This window comes from Myotis nattereri (genome assembly GCF_964212035.1).
Source record: "Myotis nattereri genome assembly, chromosome: 3".
Classification (NCBI taxonomy): Eukaryota; Metazoa; Chordata; class Mammalia; order Chiroptera; family Vespertilionidae; genus Myotis; species Myotis nattereri.
Genome location: NC_138077.1, coordinates 154,047,484 through 154,066,190, shown reverse-complemented (window position 1 = coordinate 154,066,190; position 18,707 = coordinate 154,047,484). Strand labels below are relative to the sequence as shown.

Here is an 18,707-nt window from a genome sequence, read left to right as displayed (position 1 = left end):
GCTGCTGCAGACAGCGCCGCACATCAAGAGGCATTCTGCAGAAACAGTAATGTTTTCCTTGGTCTCCGCCTGGGATGTCTGAGAAAACCTGTGACAGCGATCCGCCAAACCGGGGAGTGAAAACTTCACTGGAAACACCAAAGGGCTTGTGCTGGTGCCCAAGAACTCGGAGGACCACGTGGGCTCCGCGAATACCGGCATCTGCGAGGCTGGAGGCGCCAAACCACGATCGTTTCTGCGGCTGAAGCCATCAGTTCTAAGGACCCAGAGGGAGGTCCCCTCGCAAGTATCTCCTACCCGACGGTGCGATTCTCTCCGGCAGGGGCTGCGGGTAGAAGGCGGCCTTGGAGTGAGAGGCCGCGGCGATGCGGGACACAAAGCAACCCCAGCCCCTGCGCGGCTTCCAGGCCCCGCTCCAGGGCACGGGAGACGCCCGGCTCGTCGGGACACCAGCCCGGACGACGACATCCGGCCTCGGCGGGCCGCCAGCCAGCCAGTCCCGGCCCCCCGGGTGCACCTCCGCCGGACCGACCCCCCTCGGCCGGGCCGCCGCGTCCCGGGCGGGTGCGTCACATCCGGGGCGCGCGCCCGTCCGCGGAAAGGAGAGGGGCCGGGACCGCCGGGGCGCGCGGCTGCCCGGAGCGCGCAGGGAGGGCGGGGCGGGGAAGGGGGAGTGTCTGCTCGTGGCAGCCGGGCCGCCGCCGCCGCTCGCGCTGCCGTCGCCCCGGTAGAGGAGTTCGCTGGGTCCCCGCGCTCGGAACCGGCCCCGACTTCCCGCCGGTGCTCAGGGCATCCGCGCCGGGAGCGCTCGCCGCTCTGACCCGTGCAGAAGTGGGAGTCGCCTCTGCCCGTGGAGCGGCGGGGCGGCCCCAGCCCCCATTCCCCTCCCTGACCCCTTCTTCCCCTCGCCCCAGGCATGGGGAACGCGGCGACCGCCAAGAAAGGCAGCGAGGTGGAGAGCGGTGAGTCCGGGGCCGGGGCCGGGGCCCCTCCGGGCGGCTGGGAGGGCAGCGGGCGCTCCTCCGGGTCGGTGCCCTGAGGCCGCGGGCATGGTCCAGGCCTTGCAGCAGCTATCGGGAGCTGCTGGAGGGGACCCTGGGGACCAGCTGCCTTCCTCCCCTCCCTCCCTCCCCCCCGGTCCGGCGTGAGGGCTGCGCGCGTTGGGCCGGATGGAGGGAGGAGGGAGGAGGGAGGAGGGAGGAGGGAGGGTGGGGGGAGGGAGGGGAGAAGTCCCCGCGATTCCCCCTTCTCACTAGAGCGAGGGGATTCACACATTCTGAAACACTTCCCCAAATGTGGTTCGGACAAAGAAGGCCCTTGTATCATCCCAACCTTCGCTTGTCTCCCCCGACCCCCTTCTTTGGAGCCACAGGTAGTGCTGTGGGCGGAATTGGCTCTTCTCCTTCCATCACCGTTGCAACCAAGCCTTTCCACAAGGCGAGGGGCTGCTAGGCTTGCTCCCCGCAGGTGACGTTAATCCTGAGTGGGAAACTACGTTGTAGAGATCCTCCCTCTTCAGATTAGGAATGGAAAATATGATAATACTGAACAGCAACTTTATCCACTAGACGAAAAAAGCAATGCAGGCTTGCCTTTTCTTAGGACATTCAGGAATCTGCTACTGCCATGTGAAACTTAAAGGGCACTCGGAGCTGAAGAGCTTCCAGAATATGGTGGATTTCTTCTGAGCACTCGAAGTGCAGGCAGGCCACACTTCACACCAAGCAGGCAAAAATTATGAACATGGAATGTCTGTGTGGCTATAAGGATATATAGTGAAGGCGAAAAAAAGAATGATTTTGCTCCCACCTTCTAAGTTTTTCTAACTGGGCTAATAAGTTAACATGAGGCAGAGCAACAGGAGAAAATCTCCAGAATTCATGCTGATAGGCATTTGGAGGTAGCACGAGATAGGAAACCTGAAGACATTGGGCAGTTGAGGTCTATACAGCCCTTTGGACCAAGGAGAAGAGATCAGGAGTCTGGGATTCCAAAGAAAAAGTAGGCAATTTGCAGGTAGATGAAAAGAGCAAACAAACACGTGCTAAACAAATTCTTGTTGGGCCACTCAGGAACAGTGTGGTCATAGAGAGGAGTCTAACAGGCTTTGCTACATTTCTCCCTGACACTTTTAGTTTATATTATGATGCTAAGGTGATGCTCTTTTTCCATTAAGCACATTTTTCTCTCTGAATTCCTGTAGGCAGGTAAAGGGAGAGGGTCAAATGTTCTTTCTGAGTCCTTTGTTTCTTAAAAACCAGCTAAAAATTTATATCCCAAAAGGCACATTTTGGGGTGGCAAAACTTTGGTCCCCCTCAATATATACTATAGCAGGATTGTTGTGTAAAAAAATATTTATTTGCCTTTGCCAGATTCATCTCAGATTTTATAATTCTGAATGAACGAATAACAAAAGGTATTTGTTAAATCACCTTGAGTAAATTACATCTCAGCATTTGAGGGAAGGCCTGATGATTTATTCCAGTTGTGTAAACTGGAATATTTTTTAATGTTGTGTATTTTTTAATGTTTCTATGTTTGTAACATATTTTGTCCTTCAAATAGCTAATTTTGTAATTGAGCATGAAGTACAAAGTTGTGTATGTGTTTTTTCCTGTATCAGTAAAGCAAAACTGATTTGGAAAGATTTAGTTGTTCATTTTGTTTAATATGAATATTGGTATCGGATTATATGGTGTATGTTTCACCAATAAGGTTTTGTGTTAATTTTCAGGAGCTCTAGAAAGTTGGATGTACTATCATCCAAATTATCAATGCACACACTTTCATCTTCCTTCACCATATATTTGGTCCCCTTTACCCTTTACTCCCTCTTCAGCCCCTTCCCCTCTGGTAACCACCATACTGTTGTCTGTGTCTATGAGTTTCAGTTCTATATCCCACATATGAGTGAAGTCTTACGGTTCTTAGCTTTAACTGACTTATTTCACTTAGCATGATATTCTCAAGGTCCATCCATGTTGTGGCAAATGGCAGTACTTCATTTTTTTCTGATGACTGAGTAGTATTCCCTACTATATATGTGCCACATCTTCTTTATCCAATCACCTATCAAAGGACACTGGTTGTCTCCATGTCTTGGCCACTGTGAATAATGCTGCAATGAACATTGGGGTGCATATATCTTTCAAATAAATGTTTTAGAGTTTTTTTCGGGTAGATACTCAGAAGAGAGATTGCTGGGTCATATGGCAACTCTGTTCTTCATTTTTTTAGGAACTTCCATAATGTTTCCCATAGTGGCTGTACCAGTTTACATTCCCACCAGCAGTGAATGATGGTTCCTTTTTGTCCACAACCTCTCCAACACTGTTATTACCTGTATTGTTGTTAATAGCCATTTTGACAAGTGTGAGGTAGTATCTCATTTTAGTTATGGTTTGCATTTTCATAATAGCTAGTGCAGTTGAGCATCTTTCCATATATTTATTAGTAATTTATATGTCTTCTTGGGAGAGGTGTCTGTTCGGGTCCTCTGCCAACTTTGTAAATTGAATTGTTTGTTTGTTTAGTGTTGAGTTGTATGAGTTCTTTATATATTTTGTATATTAACCTCTTGTCAGAGCTGTTGTTTGCAAATATCATCTCCCATTCAGTTGTTAGCCTTTTTGTTTTGTTGTCAGTTTCTTTTGCTGTGCAGAAACTTTTTAGTTTGCTATAGCCCCATTCATTTATTTTTGCCTTTACTTATCTTGCCTTTGGGGTCCAATTCATAAAATGTCCTCTACAACCAAGGTGACATGAAGATTTTAAAAAGCAAATGTAGAGGTAGAGCTTTTATTATCTTTTTTATTGCACAAATGTAATAACTAACTGTACTATAATAAAAAGTATAAAGAATATGGAAAGTGTAAAGAATTATTTGTGCCTGACGTATTGTCATTTTTCCCTCTTAAAGCTGTATTAATTTAAGCTAAATCATGTGCTAATTGCATAACAAAAAGTGTGCTTGGTAATTGAATCATATCAGTGATTTTTATTAGCAAGTACTGGCCTGTATAGTGCTTATGTTTTTCATAATGATAGTAACCTCTTCTATCATCTAATACAGTGGTCTTACTTTATCCACAATTTTGCTCTTTGAGGTTTCAGTTACCTGTGGTTAGTCGTATGCCAAAAATATTAAATGAAAACGTCCAGAAAAAATTTGTATGTTTTAAATTTGCGCCTTTCTGGGTAACATGATGGAATTCTGCACCATCCCACTCCCTTCTGCCCAGAACATGAACCATCCCCTTTGTTCAGTGTACTCACTACCTGCTGTTAGTCCCTTAGTAGCCCTCTTGGTTATTAGATTGACTATTATATCACAGTGCTTGTGTTCAAGTAATCATTACTGTGGCCTAAACTACGCCACAATGCCTGTCATTCACCTCACTTCATCTCATCACATAGGCATTGTATCATCTCCCATCATCACAAGAAGGGTAAATATAGTACAGTAAGATATTTTGAGAGAGAGAGAGACCACATTCACATAACTGTTATTATAGTATATTGTTGTATTTTTTCATTATTGCTATTGTTAAGCACTTACTATATCTACTTTATCAATTAAACTTTATCATAAGTACATGCGTATAGGGAAAAAATTGTATACATAAGGTTCAGCACAATCCACAGTTTTGGGCATCCATTGGGGGTCTTGAGAATGTATCCCCCATGGTTAGGGGAACTACTGTATTTCTTTTATTAAGTTATCAAACTGTTCTCCCTCTGGACAATAATAATTTGAAGCTCATAGTTTGGAATAATCTTGGAATATTTACAGAAAACAGGATGGAAACTTTAAATATTTATCTAAATATGTTTAAATTGTTCCAAAGAATAATTCTTTCCTAAGCTTTAACTGTTACTGCTTTTTATGTAAGTTTATTAATGGAAACTGAAGGTCATTATGGCAGTTGGAATAAATCTTGTGAAGTGATAAAAGAAGCTATCAAATTATTCTCATTGGGACAATTATTTGAAATGTAACGAATGGGTTGGTCAGTTTGTAATTTTTATTTGGAGCAATGTTATCAGGCACATGTTGCTGCTGTCCTACTGTAGTGGACAAAGAAATGTTATTGATATATCTTAACACTTGATAACAGAACAACTTTACCACATATATCTAACTCTTCTGTGTTTTTCTTTAAAATATACTCTTGAAAATATATACCTTTCAAAGTTTGAATTGTACTTATTTAAACTTCAGTGGATACATAAAAGCATAAAGTTTTAGAAATATAAGTGATTTTAGAGATCAGCCTATGCAGTCATTCCATTTCAGAGCCTGAGAGCCTGACTTCTGAAGAAGCTGGGGCTGAGCCACACCCTCAGTGACAGCAGCTTAAGGAAGAGGGTCTGGTGCCCTGACTTCATTCTGCATCCCTCAGTCATCAAGTAATACATATGTTTTCAAAATCAGTAGAAGATATTTCTTGCAATTCACTGGATTAGCAGAAGTACTTAGGAATAGTCTTCCTTGGGCTAAAAAATAAGAAAAAGAATTAAAAAGTCAAAACAAACAGTAACACGATTTGGATGATAAATACATATGAGCTCATCCAGTTTTGTGATTCTGCGATGCATTTTGTGCAGCTTATCGACTTTATCAAATTACCTCATGTTCAGGAACCATTTTTCCCATTCTCCTGGTCAGTGTCCTCCACTTAGATGCGGACAGATTGTTGTTCTTCCTTGCCAGCAGCAGGCTAATTAGAGGTGGGAAAGCCAGCTCAGAAAACAAGCAGGCCATGGCTGAGTGGCAGAAGCAGTACATGAAAAGATCCTAGGTAAGCCAGGATAGCTATTAAGATCCTATCACAGTCAGGATTGACCACAAATCATTTTGGTATCCCATTAAATTGATAAAATAAAACAACTAGTATAATTTACAAAATTATCTATATAAGTCGGTGATAATAAATGTCAGTTCACGCATGTGACCAGATTTCCTCAGGAAATAAATCTTAAGTTATTAATGAAAAAAAATTATGTTAAATAGAAAAATGTGGAATTTATGGGAGGTAAATATACCCAGGACAGTGTCATATAATTTTTAGTATTTTAATTTTTAAAAATATTCCTTCAAGAGTATCCTATATAGTTCTTTTCTTTGTTCATTCATTCATTCCAGATAATCGAGCTTTCAATATATGACAGATTATAAGGGGGACTATGAAAATAAAGATTGAACAAGACACCGTACCTCTCCAGAGTGCCTGTATTCCAGAAGGGGAGACAGACATGTCAGCAAATTAACTTACACACACACACACATACACACACGGCTGTTACAGTGCTTTCATAGAAGTTCAGCGGGGGAACTAACTGAAAGTATGGCCATTTACATGAGGGTAGGGAGGGTAAGGTTCAAAAAGGACTTCAAAGAGGAGGTGAACCCTGAGGTGAGCGTTCAGCAGCCAGGATTATAGAAGGGGTACAGAGTGAGCAAAGATGCAGAGGAGTGAAGCAGCATGGCATATTCGGGAAAAGGAAGCAAGCTGTCCATTAGACTGAGTGATGGAGGGTAGGGTGAGTGGTAGGAGAGAGGGGAAACTGTATAATAAAAGATGAGATTGTGGATATGGACAGAGGCCATATAATGGAAAGAGTTTGAATTTTATGCCATAGACATTATGGAGCTATTACAGACTTTGAAATAAGGGAGAGACACACAATTTGGGTTTTAGAGAGATTACTTTGATGGTGATGTGACAATGAGTCACCCTGGAACAAGTGGGGTGGAGGCAGGAAGATCAATTAGCAGACTTCCTCACTCAAATGAGGGGCCTTTAGGGTCTGAATCAAGGTGCTAGCGATAGGGGTGCAGGAAAGGACTTGAAATGTGGGGAATTTGAAAAGAAGAAGGAATGTACTTAACTGATAGCATCTGGGAAGTGAGGAAAAGGAGGAATTAGAAATAACTCCCAAGTTTTTAGCTTCTGTTTCTTGGTGGATGGGTTGCGATGCCTATAATGGAGTTAGAAATGAATATAAGGGAAAGAGCAGGTTTGAGGGGCATATTGAACTCTGGGTGGTGCCTATGGCATCTTTGAGAAATTATATCTGATTGGTTGTTTTATATATGGATATTATTTTATTTTCCCAGCTATGGGAGTGGGGATGATCTTGGATGGTCAAGGGATCTTTTCTACATTTCATCCTCGTTTTGCTCCCCCTTTTAAGACCATCTGTTTAGAAACTGCCCTATATAATAAAAGCCTAATATGCAAATTGTCCCCTCAAGCAGTCATTCAACTGGGAGACCGGGTGTTCAACCACTCGCTATGACGTGTGGTTGACGTCACCAGGGGGCGACGTGAAACATGGCAGGCATTGGCAACGTGCTGCAACCTCTTGCCGGCTACCTGGGGCCAGGGGTGATGGGGACAGAGGTGCGCTGAGAATGCAGGGTGTACGCCGAGCTTGCTCTCACTCCCCTTGCTACCCTCCCTGGGGACACCAGGGCTTGTGCACCTGGGAAGCCCCTGCACTCAGGTGCCAGGTGCCCGTGAGGAGTCTGCCCTGCACCTGCACATTGTCTTCTGGGTGAGCTGGACTGCAGCCGCCGGGACCGCAGCCGCCGGGACCGCAGGGGCTGGTCAGGCTCCCTGTGGGTTCACACAGAAGCTGTCTATGAGGCCAGCCAGGAAAGAGTGTGCTGCCCACCCGGCTTCCATGCAGTGCCACTGGGCGGCCCAGAGGCCCATGCTTTGGCCCAGCCCACGGCGTCCAGCTGCGCTCACCAAATCTCCGTGTGGGGACTTGGGCGTCATGACTCAGGCAGGGGGCGCACGTGGTGGCCTGAGGGCCCATGTGCTGCACAGGGCCCAGAGCTCAGCTGGGACCTGCCCTTCCATGCCAGATGCTCGTGCTTCCATTGCCGGCCAGGCCTAGGGACTGCACCTGTCTAGGAATTTTGTGCACCAGGCCTCTAGTAGAACTATAATATCTGATATAACTTCTATAAGCTACTGCCCTCCCTGGTTTGGCTCAGTGGATAGAGCATTGGCCTGCGGACTGAAGGGTCCCAGGTTCGATTCCAGTCAAGGGTACATGCCCTAGTTGTGTGCTTGATCCCCAGTGTGGGGGGGGGGGGCATGCAGAAGGCAGCCAATCAGTGATTCTCTCTCATCATTGATGTTTCTGTCTCTTTCTCCGGCTCCCTTCCTCCCTGAGATCAATAAAGATATATTAAAAAAAAAAAAAAACAACTGTAGCTACTAAAAGTTTAACTTTTATGTTTTGAAAGGAGTAAAAGCCAAATCACTGATGAGAACAGTGTAACTTTTAAAGACACAAATTAATGTAAAGTCAGATACAATATTACTTTTATAATTAAAGTATGCATCCTGTAAGTTTTTGAACATTGTAGAGTCATGTGGAATATTGGACAGAACATGTAAAATATAGTACAAACACATATTATGTTAAGTAAATATTAGTTTTCTTCCCCAAGATTCTTTTAAAATAGATACTAAAAAGTTAAGATATAGCCCAGCTGGAGTGGCTCAGTGGTTGAGCATCAGCCTATGAGCCAGACAATCATGGTTCAATTCCTAGTCAGAGCATATGCCTGGGTTTCGGGCTTGATCCCCAGTAGGGGAGTGTAGAAGGCAGCAATCAATGATTCTCTCTCGTCATTGATGTTTCTGTCTCTCTCCCCCTCTCCCTTCCTCTCTGAAATCAATAACAATATATTTTTTAAAAGTTAAGATATAATTTAATAATAAGAACATGAACTTCAAATAAGAAAATCAAATTCTGTTTCCTAATACATTCTGTTACTTCACTCTGGACAAGTGTTTTAATGTCTCCAAGCTATAATATAAAATTAAGAAAGATGGGTTTGATAATGAGACTGTGAACTCTTCCAGCTTTATAATCCAACTAGAGGCCTGGTGCACGAAAATTCATGCACTTGGGGGGTCCCTCAGCCTGGCCTGCACCCTCTCACAATCCGAGACCCCTCGGGTAGGGTCCCTAGGCCTGGCCTGCGATCAAGGCCTACCGGGGCTTTCCTTCCCCTGGCTGCAGGCAGCTGGCCCCACCCCCACCACTGCCACTGCTGCCATCTGTGCAGTGCTATCCCCCCTCCATTGCCACCGACATGTGTGGGGTGTGATGGCTTGGCTGGCCTGGGCCTCTCTCTGGGGGGCGATTGCTGGCCAGCTACACACCTGCCACAGAGTCGCTGCTGGTGGCCTAGGCCTCCCTCTTTCTTTGCTGGGGGGCTGGGCCAGCCCTGCGAGGAGCCGTCTGCCTACCTGATCACCCCTAACCACTTGCCTGCCTACATGATCACCCCTAACCGCTGGTCTGCCTACTTGATTGCCCCTAACTGCTTGCTGGGGGGCAGGGCCAACCCTATAAGGGGCTGTCTGCCTACCTGATCAACCCTAACCGCTTCCTTGGGGGCAGGGCCAGCCCAGAAAGAGGCCATCTGCCTACCTGATTTCCCCTAACCACTGTCCTGCCTACCTGATCACCCCTAACCACTGGTCTGCCTGCCTGATCACCCCTAACCACTTACTTGGGGGTGGAGCCAGCCCAGCAAGGGGCCATCTGCCTACCTGATTGCCCCTAACGGCTGGCTTGCCTACCTGATCTGCCCTAACACTTGCCTGCCTACATGATCACCCCTAACTGCTGGTCTGCCTACCTGATCATCCCTAACCACTCTGCCTGCCTGATTGCTCGTAACTGCTTGCTTGGGGACAGGGCCAGCTTGGTGAGGAGCCGTTGTGGTTCTTGTCTCTGGTCGTTCCCATCATTGCACTTATGGTGGCTGGCCTTTTATTATATAGGATCATTCCAATGTATTTATTAAAAGAAAGAATGTACATTTTAAAAGAAATAAGATTTGGGAATAAATTATAGAAGGTTCTCACAAAATAATGCGGGTAGGGAAGTGGTAAATGAGCCTCAGTGTGAGCAAATATAAGGTAATTAGGGAAAAATTTTTAATACTTAAAGAATGATAGTCTCTAAATTTTGATTTAAGAAATTTATGAATAACTGTTGATCTTTGAAGGTACTCTCATATTCCACAGATAAAGGGACTGTCTGAATGTTGGTCATCAGGAGAATATATTGGAAATAAAACATAGAACATTGTACTCTTTTTTTTTATTTTTATTGTTAGGAGTATTACAAATGTTCCCTTTTCCCCCATTGCCCCCCTTCACCCGTTCCTGCCCTGCCCCAGGTCTTCACCACCCTATTGTCTGTGTCCATGGGCAATGCATGTAAGTTCTTTGGTTAATCTCTTCCTGCCCCTCCTCTCCCCTTCCCTCTAAAGTTTATCAGTCTGTTCCATGTTTCCATGCCTCTGGTTCTATTTTATTCGTCATTTTATTTTATTCATTAGATTCCGCATATAAGTGAGATTATGTGATATTTGTCTTTCTCTGACTGGCTTATTCATTCTACTTACTGTGAAACCTTTAGCATACAATGTGTGGTTGTGATGTTTTGTTTATAGCAGATCCAGAAAAAGTTAAGATCAGGGGTAACTAATAGGAGTAAGAGAAAGGTTAGGCCTATTGTATGAGGATAAACTAAAAAAACAACACAACTCTTCAATCTAGAAAGTTCACTGAAGTATATAAATCAAGTAGTGTAAACAGAAAACCTGGGATTGTTCACCTAAATTTGAAACACTAGAACCATGGGCTAGTCCTCAAAATGTATAAAAGCTAATTGTAGAGCAAATAAAAGGAAGTACAGTAAAACATTAATGAACTAGGCTTAGAGAATAAATATATTTAACTGATTTGCAATCATTTATGTTAAAGGTAAAACATTTATGCTTATAAATGCAGATAATATTTTTAGCAATTGCTAGAAAAATTCAGTTTTTTTCTCTTTTTATAGGTTTTGTTACCCCTTCAGCTTTTACACCTACCAAAAGAATCACCACTATTAATAAATATACCATCCCTTTTTCTAATGAAGTTTATTACTATCATGTAAATAATAAATTATTTCCCTTGATGTGGGGGTGTAGCATAAAGTTTTATATTTTAATCTGTTATATTTCACCCATTTAATTATTATTTTTTTAATTTACAGAGGATGGGAGCTAAAGAGTTGTTTCCATGTAGATCACAGTCTATTGGAAGATCTAGATTAGTAAATGAGAATTTTGTGGGAAGCATTGTATAGAATGTTTCCTGCAGTAATAATTTGGTTGTTCACTTTTTGGTTGTAACATATATTATATTCAGTAATACTCTGTATATATGCAAATGATTTTCTGAATCAAACTTGGGACTCATAAAAAGAAATATTCACTAATTGATCATTCACAATGATGAATAATACACTAGCATACCTGACAACAGGACTGCCTTCTAATGTAGATGTTATCTTTATCTGACTTACTATAATAAGGTATTAAGTCACAGGCTTTATGCTCATGGTTTAATGTTTTATTCCCTATTGCCTACTATTCATACGTTCACTTTTTAATGATTTTTGAAACTTTTCTTTTCCTATAAAGCAATTGTTGAATCTAAACCTTTAAGTCTTTGGCAAATCTGTATTCTCCATCTTGACTTTGTCCTCCAAAAAATTAAAGATACTGTCTTGAGCTCTCATTATTTTAGGGTCTTAAGTAACAAAATAAATATTTAATTTCTATACCACATTAGTATTTTTATAAAATTTGTTTTAATCCTCACCCAAGGATTATTTTTTATCTTTTTTTTTTTTTTTAGAGAAGATGGAAGGGAGAGGGAGAGACAGAGAGAAACATCCATGTAAGAGAGACATATCAATTAGTTGCCTCCCACAGGCATGTGCCCCAAGCCTGCAATCAAGGTCATGCCCTTGACCAGAATCAAACCAGCAACCCTTCAGTCCCTTTAGTCTGTGGGCTGACACTCTATCCAGTGAGCCATACTGGGTAGGGAAAGTATATATATATTTCAAAGAGAGGAAGGGAGAGGGAAAGAGAGATAGAAACATCAATGATGAGAGAGAATCATTGATTGGCTGCCTCCTGCACACCCCTCACTGGGGATTGAGATCACAACTGAGGCATGTGCCCTTTATTGGAATCGAACCCAGGATCCTTCAGTCCGCAGGCCGATGCTTTATCCACTGAGCCAAACTGGCTAGGGTGGGAAAGTATTTTTAAGTAGTTGATTATATAGCATCAGCAGACCATTGTGGTATGTAGGCCACAAACTTGAGAGAACATGTTTATACAGATCTAGAGGCCCAGGCCACAAAATGTGTGCACGGATAGGGGCCCCAGGCCTGGCTGGCAATCAGGGCTGACTGGGGCCTTCCTTCATGCCATGCCACCCCCTGGTGGTCAGCGCACATCATAGTGGGCAGTTGAATTCCTGGTTGGTCGAACTCCTGGTCGGTCGAACTCCTGGGGGGACAATTTGCATATTAGCCTTTTACTATATAGGATTACTTAGCTTCTTTGTAGGAGCCAATTCTATTGATAATTTAGCCCCTCCCATTCAATCTTTGCTCAGCTCTCTAGATGAGTAGGAGCCATAAAAATATTTGAACTGGGGAAGAATATGAATTCCTCTTTAGGCTGTAGGCTTGAGGTTACTAGATAAACCATAGTTCAACTGATAGAATGACAGAGAAATAGAAGTCTTTTCTTTGTGAGTCATTCAATCATCTAATTATTCTCAATCAGTACTTACTGAGGGCCTGCTTTGTACCAAGCACAGTCCCTTGTCCATAAATTTAAATAAAAGTAAGACTTAGTTTCTTAAGCTGGGGAACAGATACATACAGATATTTATGATAAAATTTACAATGATATACAGGTGCCTGAGATGATTACTTGGCTAAAAATAAAACAGTAGTTTCTACAGAAATAAGTATAGAATTTCTGACTAACTTACTGGAATAGAAACTAGCTTTGAGTCCATTTTGGAGATGTTTACATCTGTAATTGTAGTGCTTACACCAACATTGATTTCTCAGCTGTTTCTCCCACTACACGTTGTCATCTGTAAGGGCAGAGACAGTATCTACATCGTTTAGTGTTTTAATCCCTAGAATTTGGCACAATTCCTAGCTCATAGTGGAAGCTAAAATCATGGATAGTTAAATGGATAAAAAAATTCAAGCCTATTTTAGAATTGTTTAGCCCTCCCTCCTCGGTCGGCAGGTACTGTCTCTGTAATAGAGTGACAATTTGGGTATGTTAGTCCATTTGCTTGATCAGAGGATACCTCTTTCCCTCTCTTCTTAGCACATAGTTTATTTGACATTTATATCTCTTTTCATCATTAGGGAGAGATTGGTCTCAGGCTTCAGGTAGGAAGACATTGGATTAGGGAGACTGTGACTTGGCAACCTCTTGGAAAAATTCTTCTCATTTGAGGCCTGCTGTGGTTTGAACGTTTGTGTTTCCCTGAAATTCATGTGTTGAAATCCTAACCCTCAAGGTGATAGTATTAGAAGGTGGGGCCTCCAAGAGGTGATGAAGTCATGAGGACTCTGCCTTCCTGAGGGGAATCCGTGTCCTTATAAAAGAGGCCTGAGCCCTAACCGGTTTGGCTCAGTGGATAGAGCGTCAGCATGCAGACTCAAGGGTCCCGGGTTCGATTCCGGTCAAGGGCATGTACCTTGGTTGCAGGCACATCCCCGGTGGGAAGTGTGCAGGAGGCAGCTGGTCAGTGTTTCTAACTCTCTATCCCTCTCCCTTCCTCTCTGTAAGAAATCAATAAAATATATTTTTTAAAAAAAAGAGGCCTGAGAGCTCCCTTGCCCTTCCGCCATGTGAGTTTACACTGAGAAGGTGACTGTCGGTGAGGAAGTGGGCTTTCACCACCCCCATACCTGCCAGCCCCGTGATCTTGAACTCCCACCTCTTCAGAACTGTCCGAAATACATCTCTGTAGTTTATAAGCCAGCCAGCCTATGGCATGTTGTTAGAGCAGCCTGGACAGACGGGCCTACACGATCCCACTGCACTGCTACATGCCCCGCCCCCGTCCTGTTGTCATTTACCAGTCTCTTGCAGATGAGCATATACTTGAGTTTAAAATAAGTATCTTTACTTGAACTTAAAAATATACATGGCTGCGTATTTAAATGGGTAGGTATTCTTACTCTCTGTGGAAATGTAGCTTTTATTAACAGCAAATATTAATTTATCTAATTGAGAAGGGAATTGAATTGGCCCTCCCCTCCCCTTTTTTAAAATAAATTAACTGACTGTCCTTTGAGAATTTAGAACCTAGCTACTTAGGTGATCAGAAGTGACTGGCCTGGGTACTTAATATTATTAACCTGGTATCTGGATCACACTGCAATTCAGAAAATAATATATTGTAATGGATGTTGCAGTATATTTATATAAGCTCATACAGTCATACAGTTACTTTAAAATTGTTTCCTAATCTGCAAAATGGAGATAGTGCTGAGCTGTGAGATTTAGGTATATGATGTGCTTCTCTTAGCACCTAGATGATGATCAATAAATGTTTTAAGGGAAATCCTTAGCCACTGTTTATATAGATTGGGCACATGTTTTTAACAAATCTGAATTGCCAGTCAGCGGACAACTAGAAATAATAAATTAATCTACTGGAGTAATTATAGATTATAGGAGGTGATTTATATTCATAATCTCAGGACCACCCAGAATAAAAAGATTCAGGGAGAAATTTTAGAGTTATCCATCAAAACTTTAAAAATTACATAAATTGGCTTGGCTAGTGTGGCTAAGTCAGGGGTGGGCAAACTTTTTGACTCGAGGGCCACAATGGGTTCTTAAACTGGACCGGAGGGCCGGAACAAAAGCATGGATGGAGTGTTTGTGTGAACTAATATAAATTCAAAGTAAACATCATTACATAAAAGGGTACGGTCTTTTTTTTTTTTAGTTTTATTCATTTCAAATGGGCCGGATCCCGCCCGCGGGCCGTAGTTTGCCCACGGCTGGGCTAAGTGGTTGAGTTCGACCTATGAACCCAGAGGTCACTGTTCAATTCTTTTTTCTTTTTTTTTTTTTTTTTAAAGTCTTAGTCATCTCATTTATTAGCTCTGTAACATATTTAAATTAAATGTAATTAGACAACCATTACAATTTATAAATGTAAGGCGCCATTATTGAGTAAATGGTTTCGTCCAACACTGTTCAATTCTTGATCAGTGCACATGCCCAGATTGTGAGCTCCTGTGCAGGAGGCAGCCAATCAATGATTCTCTCTCATCATTGATGTTCCTATCCCTCTCTTCCTTTCCCTTCCTCTCTGAAATCAATAAAAATATATTTTTAAAAATTACATAAAATATTATTTATTTCTCACAGGAACCCTATGTAGTAGATACTATTATTATTATTATCATCATCATTTTTTCTAGTAAAACTAAGAATTAGAAAAGTTAAACAAAGTTACAGAGCTTAGTCTGTCTGATTTTAGGCCCTCTACTCATAATAACTATGTTACATTGCTCCTCTAACATGAAGATGATAATTTTCTTTTAAAATGTGTGCATTTGAACCTTTACCATTTTGGCTCAGTGGATAGAGCATCGGCCCACCTACTGTAGGGTCCTGGATTCAATTCCGGTCAAGAGCATGTACCTTGGTTACAGGCTTGATCCCCAGTAGGGGCCATGCAGGAGGCAGCTGATTGATGTTTCTTTCTCATCTATGTTTCTAACTCTCTATCCCTCTCCCTTCCTCTCTGTAAAAATCAATAAAAAATATATATACTTAAAAATTGTGCATTTTAAACTGTTCTAGAATCCAAAGGGCTCTTAGAAGATCTGTCTACCTACCCATCATCTTTTTAGAATGTTACTTAGCTTTCCCTATGTGCTAGGCACTGTTGTCAGTGATACATATATAATACCTGATTTGACTTCATAATCCTTTGAGATAGAAACTTTGTTTTTATTAATACAAGAAAAAATTTAAGCACAGAGAGGTTAAGTAACTTGTCCAAAGCTACATGGTTAGTAAACGGTAAAGTGGGGATTTGAACCAAGGCATTTTGACTCTAGAGTCTGTGTTCTTAACCACATGCCATATTGGCTACTTCTCTAAAAATTTGTAAATTTTTTACTTCATTTACTTATTTCTTTCATAATCTTTCCATTGATGGTCAACTCATTATTCTATAAGGCATGTATCAGTCAGGTTTACACCAGAGAAACAGTATCACTAGGATATAATAACAGATGCATGCAAAGAATTGACTTACTGATCGTGGGCTCTGGCTAGGCAAGTCCAGAACTCACAGAGCAGGCTGTCAGGAAGGGCAAGCTGGCACTCTGGGGTGCAGGCTGAAGCTGCAGTCCACAGCTGAGTTTCTTATGGACCCACCCAGATTATCTAGGACTAGAGGCTGGGTGCACAAAATTTGTGCATGGGGCAGGGGTTCCTCAGCCCGCCTGCACCCTCTCCAATCCGGGACCCCTCGGGGGGTGTCCAATTGCCGGTTTAGGCCCCATCCCTCTCACAATCTGGGACCACTGGCGTCTAACCACTTGCCTGCTTGATTGCCCCTAACCACTCTACCTGCCTGCCTGATCGCCCCTAACTGCCTCTGCTTGCCGGCCTGATCTCCCTCTAACTGGTCGCCTCCCGGCCTGGACACCCCCTAAGTGCCCCCCTGCTGGCCTGATTGCCCCCTAACTGGTCCCCTGCTGGCCTGCTTGCCCCCTAACTGGTCCCCTGCTAGGCTGGTCACCCCTAACTGGTCCCCTGCCAGCCTAGTCACCCCCTAACTGCTCCCCTGCCAGCCTGGTCACCCCCTAACTGCTCCCCTGCCAGCCTGGTCACCCACTAGCTGCCCCCTGCTGGCCTGGTCATCCCCTAACTGTTCACCCGCTGGCCTAGTCACCCCCTAACTGCTCCCCTGCCGGCCTGGCCGCCCCCTAACTGCTCCCTTGCTGGCCTTATTGCCCCTAAATGCCTTTGCCTTGGCCCCTGCCACTGTGGCTTTGTCTGGAAGGAAGTCGGACATCTGGAAGATATCTGGTCAACCTGGTCTAATTAGCATATTACCCTTTTATTAGTATAGATAATCTTTACTTGAAGTGAACTGATTGTGAACTTTAATCACATCTACAAAATACCTTCACATCACAATCTAGGTTAGTGTTTGATTGAGTAACTGGAGACTATATCTTATCCAAGTGGACATTAAAACTGACCATCACAGACATCTTTTTTTTTTACCCCAGAATATGTGTGTGTGGGGGGGGGGTGGGGGAGGGAGGAGAGAGTGTTCATTTTCCCAAGCCCAGAATGGAACCTTCTATTTCCCTTTTAACCCTCATTTATTTATTGATCACTCTTCAATTCCACAGTCACCCCCGCAATGTACATAAGCCATATTATCTTTAAAAATAAACACAAGCCTCAAAATAAAAGGTACCGAAATGACTGAACCAGAAAACCTATGCTGAGGCTAGACTGTGTTTGAGCATAAAATTTAGCACTGTTTACAAGGCAGTGTTACTGGTGTTGGGGTTCTTAGATTCCCCCCAAGAAGATAGAAATTTAGAGGAAACACCAAAGAAATTTCCAGGCAGATTTTGTTGAGCTTATGCTTGAGCACAGGGAGGCAGCACAGAGTGAAGGGGTCCTCTGAACTGACTTGGAGGCTGGCGCCACTTGGCTGCTTTTATAAGATGGGGGCATAGTGGGCTTGTGAGAAGAGGGCAGGCTTGTGGAATTTTCCATTTCAGAGTCAGGTGACTTTATCAGATGACGACTGCTCATTACCAACCACCTAGGAAGGTGGTCAATCCTTGATCAGCTGTGCATGCGGGTCAGTAGTTTAGGCAGGCAGTTAGAAGGGAGATAAAATCAGCTTGAGTAGATTGGAGGGGTGGTGACATATTTGAGGTCAGCTTATCCCGAGTTCCTTCTTACCACCTGGTCTTAACTTGGCTTCCTGGCCCAAGTCCTTATGATGTCTCAGCAAGGGAGTTATAGCAGTATAGAATCTCTTTCCAAATTCACTGAAATTCTAACAGGAATTTGATCTGTTAAATACAAGAAGCATTGGCCTACATAATTGATGAGATAATTAGTGTTCATAAAAGAGAATTCTCTCTCTATTCTTAGGTGCAAGAAGGATAAATAGGAAAAGTTTTATACACACACACACACACACACACACACACACACACACACACATACTGAGTGGCCAGATTATTATGACCACTTGACGTTTGTAGGCAAATTAGCTGTACACTGCATCGTATGGTATATGGAAGCCAAAGGCCTGTTTGACTGTTCAAACACCTTTGCTGTCTGCAGTTATCAAGATAAAACATCTCCAATTCACACGGGAACACAAGGATTGGACAGTCGAGCATTGGAAAAAAGTCATGTGGTCTGATAAATCACGTTTCCAGTTGCATCATGCAGATGGCAGAGTGAGAATTTGACGGAAACAGCATGAAAGCATGCACCCCACATGCATGAGTACAACCCTTCAAGCTGGTGGGGGCAGTGTTATGGTTTGGGGCATGTTTTCTGGCATGATGTGGGCCCTTTAATTCGTGTGGAACAACATCTGAATAGCACAACATACCTAAGTATCGGTGCTGATCAAGTTCATCCTATCATGTTAATGGCGTATCCCAATGGAGATGGCTTCTTCCAACAAGACAATGCTCCATGCCACGGTGCTCATATTGTGCAGGAGTGGTTTCAAGAACATGAGGGAGACTTTACCTTGCTTAG

General features: G+C 43.2%; 1 protein-coding gene across 2 annotated transcripts in view; it reads left to right on the top strand.

The window, feature by feature from the left end:
- Positions 1-658: 658 nt before the first annotated feature.
- Positions 659-18,707, top strand: part of PRKACB (protein kinase cAMP-activated catalytic subunit beta) — a gene marked incomplete at its 5' end in the record, with an annotated part of 119,084 nt that continues 101,035 nt past the window's right edge. The window contains one exon of one of the 2 annotated variants that reach the window (XM_081087866.1): positions 659-962. In XM_081087866.1, coding sequence (XP_080943992.1) covers positions 917-962 — 46 coding nt within the window. The remainder of the gene's footprint in view (positions 963-18,707) is intronic. The other variant, XM_081087865.1, reaches the window with a different exon arrangement.